This window comes from Camponotus vicinus, unplaced genomic scaffold (genome assembly GCF_025532165.1).
Source record: "Camponotus vicinus isolate PSW18456_S1 unplaced genomic scaffold, iyCamVici1.0 SCAF_1, whole genome shotgun sequence".
In the NCBI taxonomy this organism is placed as follows: domain Eukaryota; kingdom Metazoa; phylum Arthropoda; class Insecta; order Hymenoptera; family Formicidae; genus Camponotus; species Camponotus vicinus.
This window is the reverse complement of record NW_028141945.1, coordinates 34,271,083-34,296,761: the sequence shown is the minus strand read 5'-3', so window position 1 is coordinate 34,296,761 and position 25,679 is coordinate 34,271,083. Positions and strand designations below refer to the sequence as shown.

The following is a 25,679-nucleotide window of genomic DNA, read 5'->3' as shown; positions in this document are numbered from 1 at the left end:
AATAATACCAATCCTATAGCGAATAAACAAAAAAAATCGTTAAATTATTCTCCAACGAGGCTCTTGTTATTTGTACCATGACATTTTTAGTCTCAGGAGTTCTACATTTTCGATTAGACTCAAAATGATGACATTATAGATGGCATGTATAAATTGTATGTCGATGTGCGACTTAACTTTAAATTTCAACGCGAGCGTATGAACTTTACGACCGACCGAATTGCCATTCTATGATGTTCAATGGTTGGCATGGACGTGACATCGTGTTTTTATCGTGCCACGTTCGCATTTTAGATCCAATTTTGAAAACATGCCGAACGACATATGTGTAATGCTACAATAAATTTCGATGAAATACAATATGAATGTGCCATTTCATGTATCAATATTTCCACGACATTTATGAAATTATGATAATGATCATCTATGACAAATTATCAAGCAATTGCTAACGAATTCGAAATTTAATGGTGAAGTAAATATCCCATTATTATTGTCGATTTATTGGTTTGTCAATAAATTGCGCCGTTTCTGGTAAGAACTAAAAGTGTTTCTCAACAGGCTAATTTCATGCAAATTATAGCAATACATCAATACAAATGAACTAAGAATTTATGAGTAGAAACACCAAGTAAATATATAAATAAAGTACATTTAAATAAAAACTGCGATGCACTAATTAATTTATGTATTGCTAATTAATTTATCTTTTGACATGTAAATTGCGTTGCGTCTAGGTCAATGGCTATCCAATGTTGGCATTGCGCAATATGATCGAAGGAAAATGACGCTTTAAATTTGATTTATAATCAATTTTAATTTAAATTTAAATTAAACGAGACATTATTTTTTGAATCAAATAAAATTTAAAGTTGTTTTTTATTTAACTTTAATTATATTACAGTGAGAGAGCCAATTTGTTCTTCATTGATTAATCTTAGAAATATTTAATGTTAAAAATTGAAATCTTGCGACAAATATTTAGAGAATTCATAGGAAAACATAATCCATTAGATCTGGAATATGCACATAATATGTGAATTAAAATAAATAATAAATTACATTGTATAAACTTACAAATAATTGAAAAATCAAAGCCCAATCAAGGCCTAGTATTCAAGCTTTTAGAGTAGGAAATTAAATTTTGCATTGTCGTCTGGTACCCTGTTAGTTGCCTGCGCGGTTTAGAATAAAGACGGTCCTGTCGACCGCAAAGTTGATGCCGACACGTCACCAATCGCCTGCGCAAAGATGGTATACTAACGTTTCTGACTCCCACGAGTAGCTCAATATAGCGTGAGGGACGCAAGCGGCGTAACAAGGCTGTAGCATCAGTATAATATGTTGAATCATCGGTAAATACGCAACGCAAATGGAGTAATCGGAGGCTTGAAAACAGGAAAGACCGGAAAAGTAAGACAAATCGATCAATATGGGTCTCAAAGACTTTCGGATAATATTTGACAATCAATGGAGTACGTATTATCCTGGACAAACTGTGACAGGTAACATTATCATCGTCCTGGACAAAACAAAGAAAATTCGCGGTGAGTCTGATTTTTATATTATACAGAATGATTATACATTATATAATTCAAAGTAAATTATTAACTTTTAGGATGTAATATTATTATTAATATTGTATTTAGGTAATATTGATTATACAGGAATTGTTTGTTATAAATTTTATTTTTTTTAAACATTTCTGCTAAATCTATTAATTCAGCTTCCGTCGCACTTCTTTTATTTCAATATAATTTATTGCATTTTAAATTGGATTAGATTTTTTTATTTGGTTATTGAAAGGAATAATAAAGAATATTTATAGTTATGTTATTCAAAATATGTGTGTTAAAATATATTATTATTTAATTTATATGATGTGTAATAGGTGCGACTTATGAATTACGAACAGGTGTTTATTGTTGATTAGTTTGTGACTTTCATTTGCCTTTGGAGTTTAGTAGTAAATTCTTTAATATTTTTAATATTTTTAATATCACTAATTTATTAACAAAAATTACATGAATATATGCAATTATGTATAATTATTATATTATAGATCTTATTCTGATATATTATTTATTATTTATGATTTCTATATTATATTAATCGTTAACATTCTAGGGTAATGCAAAAATAATACAAATAGTCGAAAACACAATATAAACATTTCGATTATAATAACTATCATAAACAATCAAATCATGTATTTGTAAAAATTGAAGATTTTTGTTTTATTTTACTAAGATTAACTAAGATTTTTGTTTTTATTAACTTTCACCTTTTAGCATTAAAAAAAGTAATGATTTGAAATATATTATATTACAACATAATACATCTCCTATGTCTATTACATTCCTCGCGCGATCTTTTCTATTCTTGCACATGTGAGAGAATTAATTATAGAACAATCACATATGCACGTACTTTCGCGTTGGTCCGATTCTTTGTCGCCTTCTAGATTGTTTTGTATTGCTAAAATATATTACATCAAATATATGAAGAGATTGAATACTTAAGGACAAGAATTTATGTTTGCATCTTGATTTTTTTATATTAAAAAGGATAAAGCAGAAATTAATAAAATAATTTCATAAAAATTATGTTTTTGGAGCAAACTAATGAAAAAATTAAGAAAAGAAGAAATTAATATGATATGAAGAAATATTCTTTTCTATATTTATAACATTTGTCATCTCTTCCACACAGGTATAAGTGTGAAAATAAAAGGGGAAGCGAATACTCATTGGACGACTGACAATCAAGAGATGGATGAGAAGGGACAATATCGAGATGAAACTCAAACTGTTACGGCGCATGAAGAATATTTTGAAACGAAATATTATTTAATTGGATCGGCCTCGGGTAAGGTTAGATTATTTATCATATACAATCAAAACTTTTTATTCTTAATAAAAATCAAGCAAATAATTTCTCTAATATTCTCCCTTAATTTTTATTCTATTGCCTTTATGTTCTTTTGTTAGGTAGAGAAATTGAAATACAATCAGGAGAACACAAATTTCCATTTACATGTTCTTTACCAACAAACTTACCAACCAGCTTCGAATCTGACTTTGGATACATTCGATATATCGTCAAAGCTACTTTGGATCGGCCTTGGAAATTCGATCAAGACGTTAAGAGTCCTTTTACAGTAATTGAGCCCTTGGATTTAAATCAAGAACCAAGAGCGGCTGTTTGTATCAAATTTTTTTATATTAGATATGTTTAAATTAAATACATAACTATTTCATATTATTTAATATCATGTAATCTATAAGAAATCTCATTCCTTAAAAAAATTTATTGAACTTAGAAAATTTAGGAGAAAAATAATTGTAATCATACGTTATACTTTTATACCTGTATAAGGCTTGTACTATTATAATTACATTTATTTTTAAGAAGAATCTAACTCTCTATCGCACTTGTAAAAAATTAGAATAAATCTCCACTAATATGAATATAGCAACGATCACAGCAAATGTAATCGCATTTTCAGGAATCTGTAAGACAAGAAATGACCAAGACATTTTGTTGCTTATGCTGTGGCACGCCACCTTTAACCGTAAACTTTTCATTACCAGTTCGAGGATATGTGCCTGGCCAATCGATGCCGATAAAAATAAATGTAGAAAATCATTCAAACATTGTTGTAAACAGCATTAAGCTCGTCCTCTGTAAGGTATGTAACAATAATTAAGATTTTGACACACTGGAACTGAACAATATACTTCAATAATGTCTTAAAGTTTAGTGCGTTTTTTTGTTAAGAAGTAATAACATATCATGAAGTTCAGATTGTGACTTTTCGCGCTACTACACCACATACAGACACCAAAAAGGAGGAAATTGTAGTAACAGAAGTCAGCAAAGGACCAGTTGAGGGGGGTGGAATCGCCGATTACGAGCAATATTTGGACATTCCGCCTCTTCCACCATCGAATCTTGCTAATTGCAACATTATCGATCTTGAATATAATTTAAAAGTTACAGCATGTGTCGAAGGATGGTTAGTTTTTTTATCTTTTTCATAAATTTAATTAATTTTTTTTACATTTGCTTTTTACACTCAACAAATTATATAAATGTCATGTCAACATTTTGCATAACTTTAAATAAGGATAACTCTATCAAGAACTGGAAAATTATTTGTGCGAAATTTGGATATGAAATTATCTTGTTGACGAGTGTATATGTGTGAATTATATAATTTATAAAATAATTTTTTATAAAATAATTTTAATTCCTTGTATCTTTTTGTTTTAGATATCTCATACTTTCCGACATTTTTATGCTTTGCAGGTACCATCGAAATTTATCCGCCAATACGCTTATTTTCGTGGGAACAATTCCGCTCGCTACTTACCATACTCCAAGTGCTCCGCCTGTTGAAACGGATGGCGATTATTCAACGAAACCACCTGAAGCTGGTTTCGTAGTACCTTCGGCAAATACTACGCTACCTCCATTGCCAGAATCCAATTTGTATCCAAATTTACGTAAGATCGGCACAATAATTTATATTTTCCGATATAAAAGAAACATTGAATAGTATACAGTGGAATAATAAGATTTAAAGACTGCACGTTTATAAAATACGTTTTTATCATAAAGTTTTGTTTTCTAAGAAATCGCAATTTAATATTCATAAAAATAATTTCTGTTAATTTGTTTTCCAGCTCCACCATCCTATGAGGAGTCATTAATCGGGGCTAAAAATCTTCGCGAACGCGGGGAATCAGAATATGTTTATGGCCTGTCTAATCGTTTCGCACCAAAATATCCAGTATATAATTTTGCTCCCATGCAATAAAGGGAGAAAGAAAGATACTGCTATATTGAGATTAGCTTTTTGCAAAATTCTTGAAATACGTACTTTGCTGCTTTGGTAATAAGTTTTTAAGAACGCACATAAATTACTAAATATTCGTATAGCTTTAAATACTTCTAATCAACGTTTATAAAATATATGAATTATACATATATGTTATTATAAAGTGCGCAACTTTTTGCATCCAATGAACAAACGCACAATGCTTCTCTATAGTCGGCATTTATATTTTTTTACATGTATTGAGAAGAGGATAAACTGTCTAACGGTATATTTATTAATATTAATATATTTATATAAATATACAAATATAAACACGGATGATAAAATACGTACGATTTTATATATAAAAGTATCGATTCTCTCTCATGAAACTAGAATTAATTCGATGATTTCGATAATTATTGCACTAGCAATTTGTAATTGCAACACTTAAAAAGCAATGCTGTATATAAGTACGTTGTGTGTGATTATTCATTATAGTCACATATAGTGACGTAAAGTAAAATAAAAGATCGACTTCACCATGAGTATTGCATTTTATATAATTATAAATGAAAAATATATTTTAAAAATTTTATATCTATATTTTATTTTGATACATATTTACAAGATCGTAAAATAGGAATCTAATGAAACGACTACGTGAAGGCAAGATTTCAAGATCATCGGGATTAGAACATTAATAAATTTTAAAATTTTCAAAATCTTGAAAAAAATTTTTTATCAATCGTGAATTATATATATATATATATATATATATATATATATATATATATATCTGTGTGTGTGAATGTGTTATGTGCTTAAAACAATAATTTTTTACTTGAATATATTTTTAAATTATTATAAATAACAGGAAATAGCCCGTATTGTTCAAGATTAATCATAGTAAGTACGTGATTATATATTATAATGATATGCCATGCCATAATACAATTTTAATATATATTTTTAAATTTTGTATTAACGAATTTAACACTATATGTTCGAATTATGCAATGATTTTGATATAATTTGTTTAATCAATAGCACATCAATCTTTATATGTGATAGCGATTGCATCTAGAAAATTAACGAGGCTCGCTATTTTTTCTCTGTGAAATTAATATTGTTTCCATGTTTCGTAAAGATAACAGTTGCAGCCTTATCGAGGTGAGATCGAATGTATATAGTACATTGTATTTATCTTTTATATCTTAACAACATATCTCGATTTTGTGCTTTATTTTTCTAATTTTACACTGTCACGCGTGGCATTATTTTAATCAAAACACAAATCTCTAGGCATCGTTTGTAGATGTTGTGTAATAAAATTTCCAAAAATTTATTAAATAAGTGAACTTATATTACTGTAAATTCTCTTACATAAAAAAGATTTTTGCAATTTTTCATCAAGATAATACCATTTTATCAATATGTAATATATATATATATATATATATATATATATATATATATATATATGTATATATACTACATTTGATATTTCCTTTTTATTATTTAATTAGATATTTATGATATATAATAATATATGAATAATTATGTAAACGTATTAATAAGAATGCTAATTAAAAAGATACTAAGTAATATAATATCTATTTTTAAAAAAATTTAAATACAATAAGTAATATCTATTACAATTTATAAAATCATCGTAAAAAAATTTATTATTAAAATTTATATTGTTTAAATAATATAAATTGAAGAAAAGAATTTATTAATTATTAAATAAATACTAATAATTATTAAATTACAGCATATCATAATAAGTTTTGTAAAAAAATAATCGTAAATATTACACATTTTTACATTATTTTATTTATATTCAGCCTTATTAGCTTATATGCATATACAGGGTGTTTGAATAAAGATTTGACCAACGTTCGTGAGCGGGTACAGATAAATTGAACAGAAAAGTTCTTTACCATTTTACAATTTTTACAATAATTATTAAAATATTAATTAAAAAGGATTTAAAAGGGCAAATAGCTAGACGTGGTATGTGTGGTCTAGTCGTCTCAATAGCAAATGTCGCGATAACGAAAAGACAAGAGTCGGATAAGACCATAGACGTATATTATACGACTATGGATAAGACATGGCCAAACTTTTCGTTTACATGTGACATTCACCACTAACATACTCTTGATCTATGCGAAACAAGCGTTCATTTGCCAGTCCTTTTTAATTAACATTTCAATAATTATTGTAAAAATTGCAAAATGATAAAGGACTTTTCTATTTCAATTTACTGTGCTTTATCCGTTCACGAACATTCAATTTTTATCAAACACCCTGTATACATAAATACGCATATAAACGAGTGATGATTTCAATGTACATAATTTATATGTGCATAATTCATATGTACATAATATATGTTAATTATATATGAGATTTGCAAATATTATTTGTTTTTCAATTAATGATGCACATGATTCAATGTAGCACAAATATTATCATTTATTGCAAAGTTTCTGCATAATCAAGCATACATTGATATACATTATATTAACAAATATACATTATATAATAAATGAGCACATTTGAAAATTTTAAGTAAAAATATTATAATAAACATATACGTCCAGAAATGTTCTTTATATAGTTATAACTGTTTCACTTTTTTCAAGTCATGTTTTCTTTATTATGATGCATATAATTATTAATAAAAGTTCTGAATTTTGTCGCGAATTTATAAATCGTTTACAATAGACTTGATAAATAATATCTTTTCGGCATATTTTATATTTGATCAACAATAGAACTTATGAAATAATTATGCTTAATTGAAAAATCGCGAAAAAGATATGTAAAGTTTCTTTTAGACAACACCGTAGATCTTGGTTGACAAATATGCTCGGCAAGAAATGTACGACAAAAGTGCATGTTCTTGGTCGATGTAATATCACTGGGCAACCTTTTCGCGGCCTTGAAAGCGCGAAATGAAATATTCGTGAACCTCATGATCTGATTTTTTAGCGGGTGTTCAATCAGCGAAACAAACATGGGACGGAATTTCGCCGATATATTCTTATATCATAATCGAACAAATCGTCGCATGTTATTATTATACGATATTGCATTGTAACGATCCTCCTGCATTTACGATGTTACTACAACGTCATATGCTCATACGTAACGATTTTCTACATTGTTGATGACCTAGCTGATGTTTTGCTCAACGAATTGATTGCAATCGTGTGATTGATCGTAATATTATTACATATAGCGCATTATTGGCAGCATATTTAGATGATTCAGATGAATCATCATCTAAAGCGCACGGTTAATGACAACATTCTACGCATTCACTATACTTTGTAAGCGTATACTTATGTTGTCAATTACGTAAGCAGAGCGACAGTAAACGTAGACCTTTCTGATAAGTAAATTGTAACTTTACTACGAAGTAACTATTGGAGTTTCGACTCTCCAATGTACAATGTTCTTTGCAATAAAATAACGCGGAAAAGTCGCGAGAATTTTAAGTAAAACTTGTAGAACTTTGTTAAAGTTTTAAATAGAATTTTTCCACAAGCTAATTTTCAAATCATCTTTAAAAAAATGTATGTTTTCAAAAATATTGATTCAAGATTTTGATAAGCTTTGAACCAACTCTTTATAACAATTTCTATTTTGTAAAAGTAAGACTTAAGATAATTTTATAATATTATTTTATAATATATTAATTATATAAACTGTACAATTATATGGCGCTACTTAATCTATATTTATTACGTATATATGTATATATCGAATTGATAAAATCGATAAAATTGCTTTGAACATATCGAACGAATGTCTTTACGTCAACTTTCCATCTGATCGAAATTGAGACTGAATCTTGATGGATTAATATATGACCTCACACAACGCCATCATCTATTATTATTCAGTGTTTTTGTGACCCAATTTCGCTCTTATTCAATATTTCAATATAAATTTTCATAGATTCAACGGATTTTATGTTTAAAGTTGAAATTTTTTTATATTAGCAAACAAACTAGACAAAATTAATAAAATTTTATATCTGGAATATCCTTAAAAATACATTTTTTCGTGATATATCGTTCCTCTCTAAAATAATGCTAAAGTATTGTTAATAACAAGATTTTTTTAAATATTTTAATAATTTATAAATAATTTAAATCGACGTATCGATATACAATATTGATATACGCACATATACATATATAATAGATAATAATACTAAAGAAATAAAGTGAATTAACTTGATTATTTTTGAATCTACATTATTGTTTCATTAAAGAAATAAAAATTAAATTCGCGATATCTCTAAAATATCTCATTATATATTATTGATATCTAAAATAATTGGGAATTACAATAACAGTACGATATATGTAAACGAGAGAAGGAGCAGAGATAAATTTATATGCGCAGCTTATATTGTAAATTCATCATCATTACGGCATCAGTACGACATATTTCTCAGTGAATTTTACTTTGAAGCGCCGAGAAATATATAAAGCAACAATTGTATAAGACGGGCGACATTCTCTTGCATAGTCAATCAAGGCTGCGACATAGAATAAACTTTAGTTCGAAACTGTCGAGGTCTCTAGATGGGCTCTATGTCTGCGTTTCGACCTCGTTGACGATCGATAATTCAAACCATATCGATAAGCGGAAGTGTTGCGCGGAATGTAATGGCGGGGTGACGTCACATATTTGCTGTGTACTCTCGTGTTCAAGTAATAAAGTAAAACGGCGTCACACAAAAGCGATCTATAATCAGTGTAACCCGCACATCGGTCAGTTTATTGTCAGACAGGTTGAGCGGTTGCAACCACCTTGCGAGGGTTGGTATTATACCGAATGATTCTGCCATCGTGGAATCATCAAGAAGTTGGCAAGCCTGTCTACATAGATTTAGCATATAACCTCGTACCGTGACCCTCGTTAGGGGTTGAAAGTGCCGTATACATCCCGGGTGTTTGCACGATCGCTATTTTCTCTTCAAAAGAGCAGATTGTTTGCATTTATTGCAAGGCGAGAAGAATAGAAAAAGAATTATGTCGACAATTCGCTTCTGCTCTCCTAATTCTGCAAATGAAATCAATTTTATAATAATCATGTTTTTTATTTTATAATTTTCTCTTTTTTCTTTCTTTTATTTCTCAAGAATTTTCTTCACTTTTTTAAAACATATTATTTCACTTCTTCACAAGGATTCACTTATATAATCTATTACTTGATTACAATATAATTTTACAAGTGTCTGTTTCATTGTTATCCTCCTCTCATTTTACCTCACATTATGATCATTACTATTAATTAAGCCATGTAGTTATAAATGTAATTATACAAATAAATCGTCGATAAAAATGGCATATTTAATAACAAGTTAACGTTGACAGTTGCAGAATCGAGTAGTCGAGTCCCAGTTTGCGCCACCCTTGGTCGTGCTGGGCTGCGTGCCGGTACGTGCGCGGTGCGCCGAGGCGCGCGTGTTACACCTCCTGTCACAGACACGTCCGTCGCGCCGCAGGACAACTTCCCTCCGTGGCCGTGGAAGAAAAGACAGAGCCGATCGGAGCCGCCGCATTTGCCCGGTTCTCCGGTCATCAACGGCCGTCAACATACGACAATCAACGACAATCACCTCTCCACAAATCCCACAATCCCCTTCTCCGACGTACGGCTCCGGAAGACTGTCATCGCGCGAGAATTGCCAGCGGACGGACACACGTGTACGCACGTGTGGAAGGAAGAGGCTCGCCGTCACGAGACGCGTCTTGCCACACACGTGTTGATTTTGCACGCGTGCGAATACGCAACGTGCAAATTATCGCTTCGTCGTTATCGCTCGAGACGACGAGCGAGTCAGGCAGGAAGCGCGGTCTCGGACCGTCGTTCGCACGCGTGCTGTTTTCCGCGCCGATTGTGACGGAGCTGACGTGGAGCCGATCGCCTGTTCGCTAAAACACAACGAGCGAATCGATGCCGCGTTGTGAGTCGGAATCGCGAGCGTCGAGCAGCTAGCACGCGATCTTATCATCGTCCGGAGTTCCCTGCGCCGTCGTGTCCGAGGGACGAGGAGAAACAACGAGGATTAGTCAGCCTCGACAATCTTGAGGACGGATTCTAGGAGCATCGCGCTTGCTGGGACCACCTTGTGGGTTCCTTTTGCAACAGGTACGCCTCGAATATGTACTATTTATCTATATCTCGTAAAGGGGATGATCTTGATTGGCCGTCGTTGATTATCTCGATTAGCGATTAGTAGGGTCGACTGATATATACGAGTTGAGTAATTTGTACTATAATATCCATGAAATATTCGCGACAATCCTGTAAATACTTTGGTCCCTTTAACAGGTCACTTTAAGTCGCGTTTCAAGATCGATTCCGAGTTAATTTATAATATAGTATGTATCACGACTATGATACTAACCGTTTATGTAATGATCGAGCGTAAAAAGATTGAAATATTGTTGTTTCGATCCATTATTCATGGGATTAGCATCGGTTTAGATAAACATAAAGTTGTTCTCCAAATTACTTTTTACGCTTAACGCAAAGATAAGAGAAAGTGCTAAGCATTTTTGCTCATGCGAGAAATATGACTCTTTTAGAAGCTCGGCAATTTTTTGCCGCTTTTATCTTCTTCCGAGACAGAAAAGATTATGAGGAACTCATATGAGAAAACACACGACACGCTGCAGGTGCATAAGTAAAGTGTGAAGATGCCAGGGCTTAGATACTTGGATAAGATAAATTATTCGCGCTTCTATAATATCGACCATCCTAATCTCTAGTGTATGCACATGTATCTCCATATGATTATTAGATTGTGCCGAAACAGCATGATGAAACGTTTTTCCTCGTGACTCACGCCAAGCTGAATCGTTTATAAAAAGAAACAACGTGCGAAGACTGACAATATCTCGCTTCTCTTATTACATTTGCATTGAAGAAGACAATTAATGCTGAATAACTTGTCGAGAGAAAACAATAGCTTTTTGATCGCATCATAGTGTGCATTTTTTGTTTGTGTATTGAAGTAATTCACGTTCTAGCAATATTACTTATTGTTTCTGCATTTCAATCACAGTTATTATCAACCATGATTAATTTTATTAAGCATTAATTATTTAATATTGTTATTATTTAGTTATTGATAGTCCAGCAATCTTTTATAACAAATTAAATAAAAACGTTTTTTAAATTTAAAATTTTGGGTTTTTAATTAACTGGTGATTGTTTTACTAAAGATTGGATGGTACAGTTTATTTTTTATAAATTTGTGGTAAAATTTTATAATTTAAAATTTAATAATCAGCAAATTTTATAAGAATACTTTTTATGGATACTTTTATTTCATATTCGTGTTTACATATTGATATGTCTATCAATTTTATGTGACGAGTGAGTTTACGCAAAGTGAAAAAAATACGAAAGTGACATTAACACTTGGAAAATATTTGGTTGTGCTCGCATGAATAACTTCTCTTTTCAACTTAGTATATTTTCACGCGTTCTCGTTATTTGCCTTCATATATCTGTCACACCCATTTTCGCTTTATGCATCTTAGTAATATTTGCTAATTACGTATCGATTTTTCACCGGATATTTACATTGTTTTCGCTTATAATGAAATAACGAACACTTCATTTTGAACTAATTCTTCATCGGATATCTCTATTTCACGCCGCTGTTTACCAAGTCTTAGTGTTAAAAAAAAGGAAAGAGTGCATCTTCTTTGCATTCACTCGAAATAACGAAGTGATTGCTCTTGTCCTTTTTGTTCTCCGCCTGTTTCATTTTCTTGCCGATTACATTCGCTGTAGTCTAAAATATCAAGCCACGGATTAGCCTACTTTCCGCATTAATTTGGAGCTTTGGTGCTTCACACAAAGAATACGCGAAGTACATAATTGCATGTACGTAATTATTCTCCCCACCGTATAATATGCTCTTGGAAAATATGGTAACGAGCATTGTGCAAACGAATTTTTGCGAAGATAGCTTTAGCTTATAGTAATTTTGCGTCGTTGTTGGAAATTGGAAATCTTTGATTATTTTTATGTTAAAAAAATTTGGCTATCGAATGTGCAATAATAATATATGCAATATATCAATTTTTTATGCAGGTTAATTTAACTCCTAATGCGAAATCTCTTAAAATTTGAATTTTGTTCTTTTATTTTTTTGAACGAAAATTGAATACAAAAATTAAATATATTAATTTTTTTCCTATATTTTTTTGTATAAAAATTCACACAGCCTACATTTAAAAAAAGATTTAAAAAATCTTAAAGAGAAATAATAATTGAGAGATTTGATCTATTGTGTTGATTCTTTTTTAAAAATAAAAATTTTTTCAATTTTATTCAATTAAAAATTAAGTAATTTTCTTGTAAAATCTCCATAAAATCATTGAAAGCATGTTATTTCACGTGAAATAAGAACTAAAACATTAGCAAAATTGCTAATCAAATATCGACATAATTAAATTGATATGAATAACCGTAAAATACTACATGCACGCGATAAAGAGTGTAAAAAAGAGCAGATATCACGCGACAACACGAAAATATGTACATGTATGTATGAGTATGTATATTCGTCTCAGTGGTTCTTGAATATCTATTTTTTTTAATGAATTCATTTCATTTTTAATTATCATAAAATTGAGTAAAAAGAAAATATATCAATATTCTCTTATATCAGTTCAAACTATTATTACAGTAAAGTTCGAAAAATTAGCTGTTAAAATGCCTGATGGAATTATTTATAAACATAGTTATATAGCGATGATTTGAAAAATTTTAGATTACAATGATACAATGATACAATATTAAATGCAATTATACAATATTAAAACAACAGATGTTTAGAGTTAACATCGTTTTCTCCGCTTGTGTAATAGTGATTAAAAATTTTTTTAAACTAACGTTATATGTTCAAATTGATTTTGATACGCTATTTTGATTTTACATTCACTTTTAAGGGCCTTAAAATTAAAATAATCACGATATAACAATTACAAATTAACATTTGTAGAAAAAAATGTATATTCAGCAATAAGAAATAAATATAATAAATTGATTAAAATAAAAACTAATGAATTAAAGAATGATTAAACATAAAAAAAATTTAATATAAATAAAATTAGTTATATTTTCATGTTTATGTTATCTAAAAATTTGCTTTCCGTCTTTTTGAATTTGTATTAATTTTATTTGTATTACACACATATGCATTGATAAATTTTAATGCTTATTTTCCTTAAATGTCGGCCTATCTATTCTCTTTTATTGATGTTGCTTCTTCCTTTTTTATTTATTTGACGTATAATACTCGAACTTTAACATTATTATGTCCGACAAGTTCTCATATTGTATTTCTTAACATCTTATCCACCTTTCGTCAAATTATAAAAAAAAAGAAAACTAAGTGACGCTCCAAGTGAAGGAGAGAGAGAGAGAGAGAGAGAGAGAGAGAGAGAGAGAGGATTAAATTATATATTATTATATTATTCTATATATATTACAATAAATAATAAAAGAATTAAAGTAGAAAAAATTATCTATGTATTTTAAATGATTATTTGATAAATTTATTACGCGTAAGAAGTGTCTCACATCAAATGAAAGTGAGACAAATGTCATTGGAACCTTTTGCTATTGACTAAATTAGTCAAACACAAAACATCATGAATACTGAAAGATAATTTGTAAGTAAATTTTTATCTCGCAAGCTTGGAATTTTCCAGTGACCTAATAAAATAGGTCGAACTTCGAGTTCGAATTTTAAATAGTTTGAATATTTTTAGACGTGGAAGATAATAGTTTAAATTTAAATTTATAGTAAAATAATATAGATAAATTAGGCAATATGTATTATAAAAAGAAAACAAACAAAAATTGATTATTTCCTGATATTATTTTTGCTTAAATTTTTTGAAATCTGAACAGTCGCAGCTTTGGGTATTGTAAAAGTAACAAATAGTTGATTTTATAAATAAATTTATTTATATTTACAAAATCAACGATAAATCGTATAGAATTTAATGCATATTGATTGTATAAAGAACTTAAAAGTTCTTTAAACGAAAAATCGAAAAAATCATTTGTAAAATTGAAAATATCATTATTCTATTATTTTTGTCTCAATCAATTAATTAAGAAACTTAATGTTCAATTTCATTAATGTACACATTTTTCTCAAATAAATAATGGTGCATTTTAAATTGATTTTAAATCCTTTTAATGCTGGATCTTTAGTAAGAAAAGTTCTTTTTTCGCGTTAAATACAATCGATTTTTCTTGAATTAAAACACAGAATCAACGGCTTATGATAAGATTAAAAATATTCGAATAGTCAAAGCTATTGAGTAACGAGTACTATAGGCGACAACTTTTATGCAGTTTGTATTATAATACAACAGCGGATCAATTCATATATTAAAAATTAAATTCTTTCGAAGCACTTGTCAGAAGCAGTTTCTTTATCCATAAAAAGCAATAGAAGTTGCTGACATGTTGCTAACTCAATAAGTCTCTTACATTTAATTTTTCTACAATTATGACAAAATATTTTTTTATCTCTTTAAGTATCTTTTAACACGCAAGTGTTTTTAACACGATGCCCTTTAAAGATATCATCATGTGTCAGACAAATTTTAATTAACGATTTCAATGCTATATATTTCGCATGATGGTTAATTTGCATGTCTATTTCGTTTAATTTTTTATAAAACTATATTATATTTTCTAACATTTTTCTTGCTACGAAATTACATTAGATCCGTGATATGATTAAAAATAGTAGTAAAGATAAAAGAATTTAATAATATTAAAGTCAATAAATCAATTTATTCAAAGTTTTCTTATAGATTAAACTTGATACAAAAAGAGATTCTACTTTGCATTTTGCACCTATAAACATACATGAAGAAATTTATTAGGAATTTTTAAAGAAGGTTAATAAATATAAATTGAAAAAATATATATATATATTTTTTATTATCGCCATTGCGAAGATATGTCTGATAGTATATTTATCGTAACCTTATCGTGTAATTTTACCTACACTTTCATCTAAATTAATGTATATGAGTGGATGATAAATTATTTCTCTCTCTTCCAGAAAACTTTTTTTATGATAGGTATGGATATAGAAGAGGGATATGACTGAGATTAGGGGTTGCAAACGCCACTGTTTCGTTTCCAGAAATTTTCCGAAGGCACTTTGATAAATAGTCTCCGTTGAACAGACAAAGAAAGACCACGCTAAACTACGTTCGCCAAAAGTGATTTATGTAAGCAATGAGTTTCGCATCAATCTACCGTAATTTTTTGATTAATCAGATAATAGAGAGCTACTGTGTGAAGTTCCAATTATTTTCATAATAATTACCATTATAGAAAATATTTTTATATTATTCTATTCAAATATTGCCATTTAGAAATTGGGTAATTATATTATTTCTAAATATTATAAGAAATTTTTATAATAATATGTGTTTTATAATAATAATGTCATAAAAATTTATAATTTTTAATTTAATTAATATTTTAATCTAATTAATATTTTTTATATATCTTTAATATATTCAACACTATAATAATATTCCATAAAATGCAATTTTTTTATAGAATTAAAAAAGTACATCATTTTAAAATAGTGTTTTGATTGCAAAATACAATTCTTAAAAGCCTCCTCCCAGAATTTACATATGAATGATGATAAAAATTAATAGTAACTTTTACATATTTATATCATATAAATGAACTATGTAATTAATTTAGAATTTCAAGTTATTAAAAATTAAAAAGGCTATTAAAAATCCAACTTATTAGAGATTAATAAATGAGAGAGAAAACCGTAATTTGCTTTGAAACGATGATTACTATGACATTGTTCGAATATTTCTCTACTGCATGCTGAACTATTTATATTTTCCACAGTAATCAGTGACTCGTTCACGACGACAGTATAGGAAGAGAAAGTTGCGCAAAAAAGAGGAAAAAAAATAAGTATCACGTATATATGACGTGATAACGTCGCGATTAGAAAACATGAGTCGCGAATCGCATGTCTATATGACAACTATATAATTCTTGCGAACTAGACCCACTAACCGAGACACGTTGGTTATCGATCTATGATAACACACGCACGTATGTGTGCCATAAGCAAATACGGGGTACGCGCGAACTTTAATGCTTACATATGTGTACGTAACGCAGGCAGAGAGCATAAAATATGAAGCTTCTATAACACAGATTTGAGAAACTGCATAATTAATTAGTAAAAGAGAGAGAGAGAGAGAAGAAAGGAGAGAGAGGGATAGAGGGAGAGAGAGAAATTAAAATAATTAAAATAAATTAAAATAGAGGATTTAAATAGCACTAAATCGAAAGATAAACTTTAAACAAAAATTTATACGCTTATTGAGGAGTTTGTTTCTCTTCACACTTTAAATTTAATATTTAATATTTTTTATAAATCAGAAATTGTATTAAAAAGTGAAAAGGTAATATATAATAAAACTATGTAATCACAGTATAGTCTTTTCATCGAAGAGAGATAAGAAAAATTCTAAGTTTATTGTTCTTAATATTCTCTACTATTCGTTACTTTGGCAACAATCCTCGTATACACTACACTGTATTCCGTTATGAACAGGCGGAGTACATCGACCACGAAACTTAAGTACATGTATAAAGCCAGATAAATGACAAACCAGACAATTTAAGCCGAAAGGAGGTTTCTTTGTTCTCTCGCGTTTCATTGTAATGCAGACATGGAAAACTAATTATGATATTTCATTGTTCAGCAACTATTGTTTGAAATTAATTTCTCGATTTTTAAAGCGTGGATACATCGACAATGTCGATCGATTACTACAATATTTCCAACTTAATCGTGGCTATATAAAATGAGATATGAAAAGTTATTATGAATCATTGAATCTTCTTTCTCGTTAAAATTTTAATAGGGACCAAAAATCAAATTTTTACAATCATATAACCTAATAATTATATAAACTATATTAAATTATAAAAAGTGATTTTTATTGTTATTCTTCTTCTTAATAGTGCTGATCGTAATAAAAGTATTATAATTACTGAATGTATTACTTGAAAATTTTACACAATTTTTATTCTAAAGATTCTAAAAAGTCTTAACTTTTCTAAAATTAATATTTTGCAAAATATCAATGTATCATAATTTAAATTTTATTCTATATATTCGTATATTAAGTATATTCCCTTTAATATAACAGATGTTTGTTTGTGACAGGGCAAGAGTAGACGGTAATCGACGAGGCCCTAATGCAAGTTGGCGATTTGTCCGATCTTGGTGATCTGGGCATGGTCTTAATTGCGACGGCGGGGCGATGACGCTCAATCACCGTCCCCCATCATTAGTAGGGGTCCTTCAGGACTCGCTCCTCCTGCATCCGGTTTCGGTCCCGAATTTAATCTCTGATAACGATTGTCGCTATTCAGCGAGGAACGTCGTGAAAACGCGCGCGACTGTTGCAGTCGGGAGGAGGTATGAGAGACCGTTCTCATCATTACCGGGATCATCACGGACACGCCATGCCCCTCGAGGAGGTTCAAGGACTGTTACTTCCACCTTCCAGAACAGGTGAGTCACACTCTTATTCTCGCGATAAAAGCATACAAACAATATTCTCCCTTTTATTTATTAATATGGAAGTAAGAAATAATTATATTTTCAATTGTATTTTCAATTGAAACATAGACTGAGATTTTCATGAAACAATGACCTCCATGTTTGAGTTGAACGTATTTATATTTCGTGTGCAGAATCAAACTTATATTAATGTAAAAAGAAAGAACTAAAACGCTATATTATATAATTATCAACGCACGAATTTCTTACTGCGATAATTTCCCTAATATCATTGGCGTAAAATAATTAGAATATTTCTTGTTTATTTCGCGAAAAATGATTGAAATGTTTTGTTTACATTTATATTCTTGAAAAAATACAAGGTTTACAAAAAAGAGGAAATTCGTGTTAAATGATCGAAACGTCTTCTTTATTTATTTTCATATCCAATAGACATTGTGTGTAAAAAACAATGTAAAAAACAAAACATACATACAGGAATAGTAGGAAGGGTTAGATTAATATAAGATGTGTATAGAAATAATACAAGATTAGTCGTCGATGAGCGAGAGATAGTCATAAGTAAATTTAAAAACTTTTAAGAGAGAGATTAACAAGTCATTATTTTTGTAATATATATTGTTGTAATATTCTAATTAATATTCTTAAATATCTTACTCGCTGATATCATGTTTTTTTTTTAATATTAGTTATAAGACTATTCTCTACTAACTATCGGAAAGATTCATCCATTTTTTCCGAAAATTTATATGAATTTTCTCAACATAATCTAGAAACATTATTCCTTAATATTTATCGCGATGCTATGTTCTATGTGTCGATGTCGTAAAAATCAAGTCGAATACGTTACGTCCATATTTATTTCGCTTGCGTGTCCGATCATTGTTTGTTGATGTGGGTGCGTGTTTTCTGTATCAGAAGAAAATCAAAAAGAGATGGTTCTTTTCATTATTGGACTTATAGTACTACTGGGCATGTCGACTGTTTCTTTTAACAACTGTGGAAATTTTCTTTTGATGGAATTTAGGAATGTAAAGAATTCTACTTCTTTTTTTTCACTGAAATATTTGCTAATTTACTAATATTAGATTTTCTAATTATTTTTATTTTTTACAAACAATGATTTTTACACCTAAGCGCGTAAATATTATATACATATAGAAAAAGAGAGAGAGAAAGATAGTAAGCAAAAATTAAGTATATATATATATATATATATATATATATATATATATATATTAAAAAATACCATTTTTTATATATATCGTAATTCCTGCTTTTATTACTTCAAACTTAAATATATTACGCAAAAGTGTAATCTCAATTCTTTCACCCTAAACTTTATCCTACTTATATTCTCTCCCCTTTTATATTTTTTCTGCCTCCACATTAAAATTCAGATGGCGAATTGTATGATGCTTTACGTAATATTTTGCACTTTACGTAATATCTATTAAAATTGTGTTGGTAAAAAAATCTCAGAATCAAGTAAAATATTAATATGAGTCAAGTAATATATTAATAATACATTTTTTTTCATTCAAAAACAAAATTCGTAACTCAAGTGCACATCGATGCTGATATTACTTATTTTTTCATTTGATGGAAGCTATTTTTTCATTTAGAGACACTGTTTTGCAATTTAAATGGAATTCGATTTCGCATCTATAGCGTTTACTTCTTACGTGTACCATTAAAATGCTATATACGCTTTATTCAGGGAGGACACAAAGGTCAATCTTGTGATCGGTGGAGGATTCTGGACAGATTATGCCAGCCATACATACTCTACATACGTAAACTCCAGTGTACGTTCAATGTTTTGGAATAACTTTCTCTCTCTTTCTTTCTTTCTTTCTCGATTCACCTCTTTTTAAATTTTCATGAAAATTCCGAACGACGAAATCTCGAATTCCGGCGACGGAAAATGCGCATATATATAATTCGTGTGAAAACTCTAGCTTTACGAGCATTGGCCTGTAAATCGTAAAACTTCAACGTTTCTCTTTATTACTGTAACCATACATGCGTAAAGATCGCGGCAGTTTACGATACCCCAGGTGTATGTTCGTCTGAAAGAAGGATACTGAACTTAGTTTTTATGAAGACCCGTTTTAGAGACACAGCGAACAACTTCGCGAAGGTCGCATTCTAAATATTCAAATTTCTTACGCCCCCGGTTTGTTTTCGACTAGATAGAATCGTTTTCTAGGAAAAAATAAAATTTAAAACTTAAAATATTTAAATATCAAGTATAATACATATACAACATGTATACATACACGCACACACATATAATGCAAAATTGCCTTCAAATTAATGAAAACCTGTTATGAAAATTACATCATGATTTTGTAACATTTTTTTTTATATATATGATTTTATATATGTACAGTCTTTCACGCATGCGATAAGAAGCAAAAATGTATCTCGAAAAGATCATACAAAAATCAATTTTGTTTGTCAGAAATTTGACATATTTTTTTGTATAAATTACTTCGATAATAGATTACTACTTTTATAATAATATTATTTTTCCAAGTTTGAGATACATTTAACCTTTAAAATGATAGATGCTACGGTAAATTCAGTGGAATCGTTTATTATCAAATCGATTAATTATACAATAAGGTTCTCGCGATTTAGTTTGACGACATGCTAATATCTTCTTTAAACCGTAAACGAGACACACTGGCCGCAAATTGCGCGAATAAATTTTCTTCAGGATTAAAGCTTGTGCTATGCTTACGTGCCGTAGGGCGAACCGTTATAAATCAATAAACATCGCATCGGCCGATCGTACATCGAATTATCGCACGAACGAATCGCGGCCGACCGAGGAGACGAGTACTTCGTCCGGTTAAATGGATTCAATTTTAACTTGACTCATTTGAGGATGAGGCAAATGACACGGGGGTTAATTACCACTTAGCGACATCCCTGCGAAGTGTTGATCCCTATCCTTCTCCATCACCTTCCCCGGAGACTTCTCAGCTCGGTTATCATTTCTTAATGATAATTTTGTATACCAAGCTGCTGAGGTAGCACGCGATATAATTAATAGAAAATGTAATTAACATAACTAAAGAGTATTGTGTATTCTGGTTAGGCTTTTTATTTTTTATAGATTGTAAATTTTTAATTAAGGATGACAGAATTTAGTCTTTTATAGAAATGCTAATATTGGCATATATATCTAAATGATTATTAACTTCTTTGCTATTGGTCTTACTTTCGAGTTAAAGATAAATCTTCTTATATTCAATTGCAATTAAAGTTATTAATAAAAAATTTCGTAAATTATTTAATTAATTTTAACGCTTCAGTGTATTCACTGCATTTATACCAATATATTGCAATTATTTATTATATAAAACTTGTAAAATACTTGTAAAATAAGTGAGAAAAATTCAATTATAAAATAATGTTTGTCTTTTTATGACTTTAGATTTACGGTTAATGGCTTATTTCGTGATTTTTATTAAATACATTGACAAAAAGCAATCTCTTAATTAAGAGATGCTTTGTGAGCGATTACGAATCGGCGTTTCTATAAAGCTGTGTGGGCGAATTAAGAGAGCGCTTTTATATGATTTTCATTTTCTCGCTAACGAACTCACTGATCCCCTCTCGCCCAATTAGAGTCCGCCCTTCAATTTCGTCATGAAGAAACGACAGAGACTTAATTACATTTTCCCGCGTTCGGTCATTTATTTTTAACGAGCTGGTTCACCATAGTCTCTCTCTCTCTCTTTCTTTTTTTGTTTTACAGCAGGTAACCGGGGACCTCTGAATGTGACGATTGTACAGGTCGGCAGAGGAAATGGAGGCGGTGGAGATGGCGGAAGTGATTTACTGAGATTGGAGCCGCCGTCGGATTTAAGACCGGTTCCGTCACCCCTATCTGACACCAGTACTACCTTGCAGTCTGACAACAATGACACCTTGGCCGGAGGTGAGAAAAGTATATCCCGATACATTCATTTCAAAGATCATTGATACTTGTTTTAACTATATTTAGTTTTAAACTCAGCAAATTTAAGGTACTTATCTCAATGATATTAGATTAGAATGTCAAAAATAAAAATTCGTGCGAATTTTTCTCTTACACAATACGTTGAGATAAATTTATTTTATAAATAGACATCGAATATAAACATACATTTTGATTAGATAACAATATTTTCTTATTGTCTTAAGATTATTTTGTTTAAAAAGATTAATATTTAAAGGAATTTTTGAGAATAAGAAAAGTTTGTATTGATTACTATAATATGAAAAAAGTTAATTTTGCTGCTATACAATAATGAAATTAATTGTAATTGGTATTAATCGCCTATATAAGATAATGAGATTGTCTAAAATTAAACATTATAATTACATAAAATATTTTTGTCGTTCTATAAATTGGATATCTAATTCTAATTACGCATTATATAATGGTACATTAATTGCAATTTCTGAAACTATCAGATATATTTCTTATTGATGATTGAGTTTCGCTCACTTTTAGTGCGCAGTAGCTTGTATGATATCATATCCTGCAACCGGAAGCGTTTTAGCAAGAAGCTTTTTGGTTTCAGTCAGTTTGCCAAGAACTGATGAAAGAAAAAGCCAAAGTGCATCAAAAATAGACATGAGAAAGATGATATTATACGTTAATGTCTTATATTATACATGTTTTGTAATCAATATATATATAAAATTATATTTATTCTATTTTTTTATTTACTTAAATTTATATAAATTTATCAGCGTAACAAATTTTTATTTTTTAGTATTCAAAAGTTTTAATTTAAAGTTTAAGAAATTATAATTTGCACGATTATTCGAAAGAAATATATATTTTTTTTAAATATAAGTTCAAGAGGAAAATGAACTAATGAAAGCAAGAAGCAAAGATGCAGAAAATAAGACGCAAACTATCTTCAAAAAATTCCTTTAATTATTTAGAAAAACGTTTTAGTCTCTTCTCAGATCATCTAGTTACGATTAACATATGCCACACAGAGAAACGTATATTTGGGTAATTAAAGGAATTTTTTTGAATTATTCATGCCCTGTTTTCTGCGCTTGGCTCTCTTTAGCTCGTTTCTTTCTTATTATATAATTAATTGGAGAGTCTCACATTTTATTTTATTTCTATTTTTCTAGTCGCTATTGAATATACACGTAATATTAATTATTTATAAATTTTATCCTATATTTCGTGACGAATAATATAACAAAGTTGATGATAATTAATGTACGTGTGTGTGTATGTATGTACGCGCGTGTACGTTTATGTATTTGTTATTTCATTATGAATTAAATACAATTGCAAAATTAATAAATTTCCAGGTGTCGATCCAAGATTATTGCTAGGAACCGGTGGTGATCGTACCTGGGAAGGTCGCTACCACGTGAAGGAACATCGGCGTGCTGGAAAGGCTACTTTCCAAGGTCAAGTTTACAACTTCCTGGAACGTCCCACCGGCTGGAAGTGCTTCCTGTACCACTTCTCTGTGTAAGTAATGACGATATTCAATATATGCATGCGATTTTGGCACGGTTTTCTAATAGAGCACATAATAATACATTATTCACGTCCTTGAAATATTATGTATCAAGGAACGAAATATTTATAATGAATTCATATCGGCATTCATATCTAGCATTAATATTCTTTATTTTTGGCTTAATAATGAATACGTTATTCGTTTATCGGGTGTCTACAGTTATAACAGGAGATTCAATATAAAAAATAAAGTAAAGAGTTTACGGCATCAAGGCACAAGTTCGTATACCTTATTGATTCGCTTTATCAATCGCTCGCAACGCTCAATACATCAAAACAGAATTAACGCACTTGATGGTTTTCTATAGTATCAATCTTTGTCATTTAAAAACATTATTAATGCTTCAAAAAAGATTGATGGGAGTTCCAAAATTTCTCTTTATCTCGGATCTGATGTACGAGTAGCGATTAATATGTATATGTAACAGATTTTTAAAAAAAGTGGGTACTTAACTAGTCTTTGCTATAATTATTAATAAAAGAATTTCCTCTTTGAACAATAATTTAAATTAAATGAATAAAAGATTACGAGAGATTATTTTTAAAATCGAAAAACTCAATAAAGAAAGAGTATTTGGATAAATATACAATTATTTACGTATTTTCGTGTTCTTATTGCGTAATTTAAGCTCATGAGAAGAAGAAACTGAAAAAAATTATGAAATCGTAACTCAAAATTTGCTGTGATAAGAAATCTATTTCTTTCCGAGTATATTTAATAGTAATATTTTTTTAAATCGCAATTCGTTAACATTATAATGAACGTTATAGAAAACGCAATTGTTTATTAGAAATTTATATGATGGACGGAATATCTGTCTATATACGAAGCGTTTTATGCTTTCCCTGGAGTATATTTTTTTTCAACATTATTGATACAATAAAGATTTATCACGTTATGCATAGACACAATACGATCAGAGTTTATTGTGAAAAATTGAGAAAAGGAATAACGATGCGTGTTTCGTAATAGGATATAAATAATGTAATATGCAGAAATATTTTTTAAATTCTTGAATTCAAAACATTTATAGAATGTGCCTTTCTATTACAATATTATTTTTTATAGTAATATCAGATTTAATACATACGTTTGACATGATAATAGAGATATCTTTCTCTACAAGACATTCATAATTAGAAGAAATGTATATTTTTGAACAATTGACTGCATTACATTTGTTATTGCCCATGGAGAATTAATTAAATGATTAATCAATTATTTTTCAAAATTTCGCAGTTGTTCGCGTCCGAGATATTTTCTAACAATTTTGTGATATAACGAATGTAATTATTTAAAATACTTTTATTATTAATCGATATATTCTTACAAAATATATACATATATGCAAAGAGATAAAGAAATATAATAATCTTTTTTTTATTTTCGAAATATATCCATCAATCGTTGCGCATTTATACAAAATATTCTTATAGCTCACGTAGCTTAAGTTTAAAGCGCATAGATGGCAGACCCCATATTGGTATTAACTACTCGAGGTCTGATCAATATTCTACCATTTATCCTGGGTGAATTTATATCTATATCACTCTAAGTGCAGCTTTTATTATAAATTATTAACATTCTATATTTGACAACACAAAAATCTCTGTGATGTCGAAGTATGCAATTATTA

General features: G+C 29.4%; 2 protein-coding genes across 2 annotated transcripts; both read left to right on the top strand.

The window, feature by feature from the left end:
* The first annotated feature begins 1,247 nt into the window (after positions 1-1,247).
* LOC145962990 (arrestin domain-containing protein 17) lies at positions 1,248-5,370 on the top strand. The gene is made up of 7 exons (XM_083084549.1): positions 1,248-1,547; positions 2,713-2,868; positions 2,991-3,202; positions 3,509-3,691; positions 3,807-4,018; positions 4,312-4,508; positions 4,689-5,370. The coding sequence occupies exons 1-7, from the start codon at positions 1,433-1,435 to the stop codon at positions 4,820-4,822; spliced, it is 1,209 nt and encodes a 402-aa protein (XP_082940675.1). The 5' UTR covers positions 1,248-1,432; the 3' UTR covers positions 4,823-5,370.
* A 4,864-nt stretch (positions 5,371-10,234) lies between these two features.
* LOC145962976 (uncharacterized) lies at positions 10,235-23,995 on the top strand. Its single transcript, XM_083084516.1, has 4 exons — positions 10,235-11,005; positions 18,126-18,476; positions 22,261-22,440; positions 23,826-23,995. The coding sequence occupies exons 2-4, from the start codon at positions 18,383-18,385 to the stop codon at positions 23,993-23,995; spliced, it is 444 nt and encodes a 147-aa protein (XP_082940642.1). The 5' UTR covers positions 10,235-11,005; positions 18,126-18,382.
* Positions 23,996-25,679: the final 1,684 nt, after the last annotated feature.